We start from the raw sequence: 9,328 nt of genomic DNA, 5'->3' as shown, positions 1-9,328 counted from the left end.
AACACTGGTCCAAAGCAAGAATGGAAAACCAGCAGGATAAACTCCAAATTCTGGATCTCCTTGTCTGATGTCATAGCACTCTCCAGGTCTCCACCTCATTTCAACTTTGTTGATTGCAACACACTACTCTCTCTTAGGCTTGTTCCACACCTGGCCTGCAGCTTTACTTGGCAGGTATCTCATGACTGGCATTTCCAACATCTTGGGGTCTCCAGCACAGTCCAGGCTTTACCTTCACAGCTTCACATAAGGGCCCCATGCAAGACACCTCTGACACATGACTTGCTTCAGTGGCTTTTCTTAGCTGAGGAGGAATATGCCACAATGCCTTTCTTCTGTCCTTGACTCTGAAACCAGAACCACATGGCTGAAGCTGCCAATTTCTGCTGTTACTGGGGTTGGAATTTGGCTCCCTCCTTCAGTAACATTTGCATCAGCTTTGTGTTGTTGATTGATGGTTGCCTTCCCTACATAAGCTTTTCTTTAAATCCTTTTCACATGCTGGGCAGTGGTGGCTCATGCCTTTAATCCCAGCACTCTGGAGGCAGAGCCAGGTGGATCTCTGTGAGTTTGAAGTCAGCCTGGTCCACAGAGCGAGTTCCAGGACAGGCACCAAAACTACACAGAGAAACCCTGTCTCAAAAAACAAACAAAAAACCCGGGCGTTGGTGGCACACGCCTTTAATCCCAGCACTCGTGAGGCAGAGGCACTCGGATCTCTGTGAGTTCGAGGCCATCCTGGACTACAGAGTGAGTTCCAGGAAAGGCGCAAAGCTACACAGAGAAACCCTGTCTCGAAAAACCAAAAAAAAAAAAAAAAAAAAAAAAAAAAAAAAAAAGATGCTAAATCCTTTTCACAAGCAGGAAGCTTAGCTGCTTGTGATTTTGCCCTGAAGCCACCATTCCCTTTATTTCATTTAGCAAAAGGCTTTTCCTTTTCTTTAATTTTTTTATCTCCTTGAGTCCAACTTGGCTCCATTATACGTCCTGGTGCTTCTTTTCTCCTCAAAGTATGCATTTTGTATTTCTCTTTGTCCAGCTTGCTCCTTTTCATTATATATCTGCATAAGAGTGATAATAATATCCATAAGACTGAGTTAACACTAGGCTGTCTTAAAATCACTTTTGCCAGAGCCATTAACCTAAAATTCTTCAATTTAGCCCCAGGCAGATTTTTAGGACAAGGATGAAATGTAGCTACATTCTTTGCCAAAATATCACAAAAATGGTTTCAAGGTACTATTTTTCCCCTCTGAAACCTCTTGAGCCAGGCCATCATAATCTACATTGCTCTTGCTCTAAGTACCTCTGTCTCCTATGAGCCTACTAGTATGGTCCATTAAGCCCCCTTTAAAGTGTTCAAGTGCTTTCCTAATCCCAAGTCCCAAAGTCCACATTCTGCCAACAAGCAGCATGGGCTTGACTGTCACAATACCCCATTCTCTACTGCCAACTTCTGTCTTAGTCATTCTATTTGCTGTGAAGTGACACCATGACCAAGACAGTCATATAAGAGAAAGTGTTTAATTTGGGGCTTGCTTACAGTTTCAAAGGTTTAATATAATATCATCATGGTGGGAAGTATGGCAGCATGTAGGCAGGTGCTGGAGAAGTACCTGAGAACTACATCGTGATCCATAGGCAGAGAGAGATTCTGAGCTTGGCATGGGCTTTCGAAATCTCAAAGCCCACACCCCCAGTGACACATTTCCTTTAACAAGGCCACACCTCCTAATCTTTTAAATTCTTTCAAATAGTGTCACTCTGGTGACTAAGCATTGAAATATATGAGCCTATAGGGTGGGGGCATTCTTATTCATACCACCAAAAGGCCAGTGGAAGAAAGCCAATATGCAGCATTCCTCCATGGTCTCTGCTTCAGGTCCTGCCTCCAGATTCTTGAGTTCTTGCTCTGACTTCTTTTGTGATAGGATATAACTTGCGAGGTGAAATAAACTCTTTCCTCCTAAGTTGTTTTTTGGTCAGTATTTTATCATAGCACCTGGAGAAGCAAACTAGGACAACAATTTCATGGCATTTACTTGGAAGGATAGTTTGTAGTGAGATTATAAATTCTACACTAAGAACACTAGGCCATGTGAGTATTCAAGGAACCTCTCTTCGAAAGGTAGAAAGCACAAAGACTACATTCCCCAGAATAAAGGCTTATCAGGATGGTCTTCCCTGGCTCCTTGCTCAGGCCTGGGAGGACTCTGGAAGGGTTATCCACAAGACATATTCTTTATGCCATCACTTTCTTTTCTTTTCAGAAGCTGTGACCTTTGATCTAAAACACTGAAGCCAGAAAATTTGAGGGAATATTCGAAGGTACTTTCAGGAATTAAGGTAAGCAATTCTGAGTCAGCAATTGGGGAAACATGTGGCTCCACAATGTCTACCTATAATGTTAGAACTTGGATGCTGGGAAGTACATGGGAAGGACCCATTTTTTAACTTTCTTTTGTTCTCTTAATAGTTGGGTAGTAAGTACAAGAAAAAAAAAACAGACTAGCCAGGGCACAGAGTCTTATGCAGTGCTAGTAACTGATGTGTAGGCATTGAATAAAGATTGAAGACCATTCATTTTTTTACAGTTGCTATCTGCAAGTGTTCCACTCTGGTCTTCAAATTTTGAACTCTTGAAGTGATACTTGGGATTTCATTACTCTTCATTTTCCTGACTCAAAAATAGTAAATTTATTTGTTCTAATGGCAGCCTCAGATTAAGATAAAAATGTATACACAGCACTGCTAGCACTGTGTCCAGACTGAGACACAGATAAGATTGAGGCTATTGCCCATAGTAGGATAGAAGAGACGAAACAAAACTCCAATGTTGTTGTTAGTCTAGGGGACCTTAGGTTTGGATAAGTATTCCTCCTCTTCCTAATTGGCATTTTAGGAAGGAGAGAATTTTGTTGTTATAGACACCTGTCACATCAAGTAGCATACAATGTCCCAAATCCTACCAAAATCAAAGGCAGAACCCTGAAAGAAGGCTGAGGGATCTACCCTTCCAAGTGCATAAGTCTCCAAGAAATGGATCCTCTGTTGTCACAGAGGTAAGCTGTGTTTTGGCAGACAAATTTCTCATACCCTTTCCTACAGTTGTCTGAGTTGATGAGAACTGATTCTGGTAGGGAATTGAAACAGTAGCTATCAAAATGCAGAAAGTGTAGCTAAATCAGCACTCCAAATAAAACCCTTGACTAAAGGCCCCAAGGAATCATGCATATCAGAATATCTGAATTAATAGAGCCCTATATATAGTGATTTCCTATTCCTGTTGATTTAAGACATGGTAATATTTTTTTCTAAGCAAATTATATCATATCCCAGACACTTACATTGTTTAAAGAAAGGACAATTAGTGAGGCAGATAGGAACCTATGCCCAAGAACAGAGTGATCTCAACAGAATTCTGTCCCACCATAGTTGATAGATTGTAGAGGGAAAATGGGTGAATTGAATGTCTTTAAGTTCCTCCTTTGTGATAACAGGGACACAAGTATTTAGTATGATGGAATATTAGTTCAACAAAGGGGAAGGGGCTATATATATATATAGATATATAGATATATATACATATATCTATGTATATACATATAGACACACATACATATATATACACACATACATACATACATACATACATACATACATACATACACACACACACATCAAGTTAACAATGAGTGCCCCATACAGTTAAGTATAGAAATGATAACAAATTAACTGCCCTGATACTCTATTCATTCCTTTAGATAATTCAAATAGGATAGTACATGAGCAGCTTAATTCATGTACCTCTGAGAGAGGAGGTAGTAATCTTCTGACATAGATAAGCTTCCAATGGAGGAGATAAACCTATTTGGTTCTAAATAAGTCTCCTTGACTATTGAGGGGATAACCATACCAAACAAAAATTCTGTGGAGTTTAGTTTCTGCCTTTGACCCAAAGAATTTCCAAATTAGGGGGAGCTTCCCATTTTACTCTTAAATTTCTAAAAAGGTATGGTTTTTTGTCTTAAGGAAACAGGTTTTAATTTTTTTTTGAAAATTTCACTGAATTTTGATCATATTCCCCCTTCCCCCAATTCCTCCCAGATCCAACCTCCTTCCCTCCCTATCCAACTTTGTGTACTCTTTTTATTTTTAACAAATTAAGTACTATTTATGCCACCATGTAGTTTTGAGGGTATGTGGCCATCCATGGGATTATGGTCAACCTACCAGAGTACTATATACCCTTAAAGAAAACAGACTCTTCAATACCAGTAGCTATCAGTTACCTATAATTCCTCAACTACAAGTAGGACTTCATACCCACCTTTGAGGGGGTAGTTTTTGTTATGGCACAGAATGTAGCATCAGATTCCATGTTGATCATACTTGTGGAGATTGTAGACCTTTATTTCATTTAGAAAATAAGTTGGAACTACAGACCAAATATATGTTTACTATGAACCCTGATAAATTTCATGTTGGGTTGGCTAGCACTCAGGGTCTCTTATTTTCCCCTACCTGTTTTTTCCTGTGAACCTTTATCACATGCTGTAAGCAGAGTATTCCTGTCCCAGCAGCTGCTTCCAAATCAACACACAGAGGCTTATATTAATTATAAATGCTATCCCGATAGCTCAGACTTACTACTAACTAGCTCTTATATTTAAAGTTAACCTATATACCTTATTTACACTCTGCCACATGTCAGTACCTTCATTAGTATGGCTAATATTCATCTCCTGCTCCCTCTGCATCTGGCTGGCAACTCCTCTGACTCTGCCCTTCTTGTTCCCAGCCTCCTCTGTTTGGCTATCCCACCTATACTTCCTGTCTAGCTACCAGCCAGTCAACTTTTTATTATCAATGAGAGCAATACATATTTACAGTGTACAGAAGGAATATTCCACAGCATTTCCCCCTTTTTGTCTAATTAAAAAGAAAGGTTTTAACTTTAGCATAGTAAAATTTATATACAAAATAACAGTTATTTATAATTACAGTTACAATATCCAGTCCATTTGTATTTGATAAAATTAGAAAAAAATATTCAATTATCTATCCTGTCTTAGTAAGTCTAAAGTTTTGTACCTAATTTACTTTCTATCCTAACTAAGGAAAACTTTTAACTATGACTATCTACTCTTCAACTCCATCAAATACCCCAGAACGTGAATTGTTACTTAATGACAGGGATATCTTGCTGTCTGGACAGTCACCCAAAGTTCTTCTTTAAGGTTGTGGCATCCATCTTTGGCTCACAGACCTAGTATATCTGGCAGACTTTTTTTCAGAAGCAGGAAATTTTGAAGAACTGTCCTACCTTGTCTTGGCAAAGTTTGGTAGTCACTTTCTTTTGCATCTTGCTGGTCCAGTTTGAACAGTATAACTGTCAGCAGTTGAGGCCAGGGCAGTTTCTTTGCTCATATGACTAGCTTTTGCCATAAAGAAAATAAACTCCATATGGAGTTTGTTCAGTGCCCATCATCCTCTTTAAAATAATTGATGCTGCCAGGAACAGGTGTGTCTCACTGTCATGAAAAGCCTTAGGTTATTAAACATATTAAAATGCCATATTCTGTAGATCTTTGAAGTGTTTGAAGACCATCTATCTACCTAAGTATATCTGGTGTGTGGCCTTGAAAACATATCTAACATGACTATAAGTTTGAATAGTATAAATGATTATTAATCTGTATTTCTTAATTATACATTAAATGTTTAAATGAGCTGCATAAGCATAATACCCCAAACAAGAGTAGAAACATATGTACAGTATAACAGAAATAACTTTGAATTTGTATCAATAAACCAAAATTCATACCAATGTAAAATATTTAAGATTAATTTTTTTATTAATCTACCCATTTCCCCTATCGTTTCTATAGCCCCCCTTTTTCTTTTCAGGAAAAGATCCTTGAATCTAATCTCCTTTGTTTAGCTTTTTTTCCTGACCATTATCCATAACAACTTGTAACCAACCCTCCTTAAATGATAGTAAATATCCATAACCCATTTTGGAGAAATGTGGGCATAGTTTTCTAGACTACTTTCTGCTAATTGAGGGCACTGGTATTCTTTGGGGGCACCCTGAGAAAATTTAAGACCCTGAAAAAATTGTTAAGTCTTGGCTGTAGTATTCTGTGAGGCTGGATCATCTCAGTAGAGCAGCCTTGAAGCTGTTTTGGATGCTGGATCAACTGGACCATCCATTTTCATTGTTGTCTGGTCCCACTGCTCTGAAAATACATAAACATTTAAAGGTAACATACATATCTGCATTAATACAAGTATGGACTGTATATTGTACATAAATCAGCCAAAGATGATTTTTTTTTGTTTTATGTTTGAGCAGGTAAAATATACATCATGTGTCTTATAGTTCTTTTAGGTTTATTTTTTTATGTTTGTAGCCAGGATTTTCAGGGGCCTTTTTCAATCAAACCTTATTTTCCTTAACCTGGAATGAATCCATAGCTTCTCATTTCCTGTGAAAACAAAATCATAACCTCTCTCCCAAAGTAACTTATCTTTTGACTTAAATTTTGAAGTCAAGATGCTTTTAAAATATATAGGTTGGTTTAAACCAGCACTTTCCATAATCCAATGTCTATTAGCAGCCAAAAAAATTTCAAAGACAACACAATAACATACAGGATCTAGACTCTCTCTGTATTTTCCATTTTTACGTGGCTTTTTTTATTACTTTACTCCCTTTAAAGACTTTATTATTTTAAAACTATATGTTTTTTATGACTATCTATACCTTCTCTTTTCTCTCCTAAGCCTATGTATATTTTTAAACACATTGTAACTCATTTAGAGGTTTTTCTTTTTCATCTGAATCTGTCTTTACTGAATATAACTTTTTCTGACCACATGAGTCTTTAAACTGTTAAGTGACATGGCTAGGACCTTTGCCACTGCCCTGGTGGCTGGCTGTGCCCCACTTGGTTCACTGAGAAACCAGCTTTATGGTGGAGGCACTGACGAGAGCCACGTTCACATCCCCAACTCTGGGGAGCATCTGGGTCTGAGCAGCATGCCACAAACCCTATCCAAATGTTTGGTAGCAGGGCCTCTCAAAAGAGCCATGCCATTTATTGCCACTAGCACTGAGACAGGAAGCCGTCTCTTAAAGGAGCCTTTCCTCTGCTAGCAACTAGCAAACAGCCTACCCGAGAAAAGACGGTTACCAAGAAGCCGCACTTGGCTCTATTCCTCTGTGTGTTTAGAATCCTTTTTTTTTAAAGCTTTCTCAGGTTTTATGTGGAAATTTTTGCTGAACATTTGGGTACCATATGTGGACGGAGTTTTCCTGCTGCAGCAGCCACTTCCAAATTACCATACAGAGGCTTATGTTAATTGTAAATGCTCTGCCAATAGCTCAGACTTATTACTAACTAGCTCTTATATTTCAAGTTAACCCATATTCCTTATTTACACCCTGCCACATGGTGGTACCTTTATTAGCATGGCTCATTCATATCCTGTTCCCTCTGTGTCTGGCTGGTGACTCCTTTGACTCTGCCTTTCTTGTTCCCAGCCTCCTCTGTGTCTGGCTGTCCCACCTATACTTCCTGTCTAGCTACTTGCCAGTCAGCTTTTTATTATCGATGAAAACAATACATATTTACAGTGTACAGAATTATTCTACAACAACATGATTTTCAGAAGTCCATTGGAAGTGGCTTTTATCACAGTTACTATAATTGATTTTACTAGCTGATTACCTCACATCCTCCCTTTTTCTTTCAAACAGTGATTCCTCATTGCTGCCTTCCTGTCCACACACTTAGCTGCTACTTGTCACCAGAGTCACCATGTCTCAACGTCAAAAGAATCCAGAATGTGCAGCTGACCAAGGCCAGACCTGTGAGGAGACCCGGAGCCTACAGGTTGCAGCAGTCTCCAGCGATGTGGAGGAGCCATGTACCTCCTCTCATCTTATGGCTAGTAGTCTGAAGGGCCAAACCTGTGAGGAGACCCAGAGCGTACAGGTTGCAGCTGTCTCTAATGATATGGAGGAACCATGTTCCTCCTCTCATCTTATGGCTAGTAGTCTGAAGTCTCAGACCTGTAAGGAGACTCAGGGCCTAGAGACTACACAGGTCTCCAGGAATGTGGAGAAGCCATGTTCCTCCTCTCATTCCCTGATGGCTAGCTACCAAAATGATCCTGCAGATGAGACACCCAGCACTTCTGGGGGTCTTCAGAGTCCCTGTGCCTCTTCAAGAGAATCAGGTGAGGCTCTTAGCAACCAACAAGTGCAGAGTTATCCAATCTATCCAACATTTCAACAAAACACCATGAATGTACCTATGATGAGTGTTGATAGTAAAGTTGATTTCTTGGTGAATTACATGCTGTACAAGTATCAGATGAGAGAGATAATGAGCATGACTGATATATTGAGACTCATTGTAAGAGAAGATCAATATCGTTACCACGAAATCCTCATGAGAGCTGCTGAACGCATGGAAATGGTCTTTGGTTTGGATGTAAAGGAAGTAGACCCTGTCAACCACTGCTATGCTCTCTTTATCAAACTAGGTCTCACCTATGATGGGATGCGTAGTAATGAGTATAGCTTTCCTAAGACTGGTTTCCTGATACTCATCCTAGGGGTAGTATTCATGAAAGGCAACCGTGCCACTGAAGATGAGATTTGGGAAGTGTTGAATCCAATGGGGATCTATGCTGGGATGAATCATTTCGTCTTTGGTGACCCCAGGAAGCTGATAACCGATGAGTTTGTGAAGGAGCAATACCTGGTGTACCAGCCAGTAGCCAATAGCAATCCTGTACAGTATGAATATGTGTGGGGTCCCCGGGCTCGATTTGAAACTAGTAAGATGAAAGTGTTAGAGTTTGTGGCCAAGGTTCATGGGACAGACCCTACTGCATTCCAGTCTCAGTATGAAGAGGCTCTGATAGAAGAAGAAGAGAGAACCCTTACCATGATTTTAAGCAGTGCTGGCCCGAGATCTAGTTCTGGCGCAAGTTCTAGTGCCATGGGCAGCAGCTTCCCTCATAGCTAGTACAATCAGAGATAAATTACTCCTGTATAATTTGCAGAGAGTTTGTAGAGTTGAGGAGAAAATATAGGTCCTAGTTTGATACAGAGAGGAGGGAGAATATTATCTGCATAGTTCTAATTTGTATGTGTACCATGCCATTTTTTCTTTCACTTTTTGGCCTTTCTATTTGAACATTGTTGCACTTAATAGCGTTGTTGTTTAGCTTCAAAAATCTCCACTTAATGCCATTCATAAATTTAGTAATAAGAGCTTTGCCGTGGAATGAAACTAATTGTGAAATAATC

The 9,328-nt window shown here is 39.4% G+C and overlaps 1 protein-coding gene across 1 annotated transcript; it reads left to right on the top strand.

Moving 5' to 3' along the window:
- Window positions 1–7,826: 7,826 nt before the first annotated feature.
- Window positions 7,827–9,044, top strand: Mageb16 (MAGE family member B16). Its single transcript, XM_052747752.1, has 2 exons — window positions 7,827–7,997; window positions 8,115–9,044. The coding sequence occupies exons 1-2, from the start codon at window positions 7,827–7,829 to the stop codon at window positions 9,042–9,044; spliced, it is 1,101 nt and encodes a 366-aa protein (XP_052603712.1).
- Window positions 9,045–9,328: the final 284 nt, after the last annotated feature.

This window comes from Peromyscus californicus, unplaced genomic scaffold (assembly GCF_007827085.1).
Source record: "Peromyscus californicus insignis strain IS unplaced genomic scaffold, ASM782708v3 Scaffold_10__1_contigs__length_136768540, whole genome shotgun sequence".
Classification (NCBI taxonomy): Eukaryota; Metazoa; Chordata; class Mammalia; order Rodentia; family Cricetidae; genus Peromyscus; species Peromyscus californicus.
The sequence above is the reverse complement of the archived record's forward strand: the minus strand, read 5'-3'. Positions and strand labels throughout refer to the sequence as shown.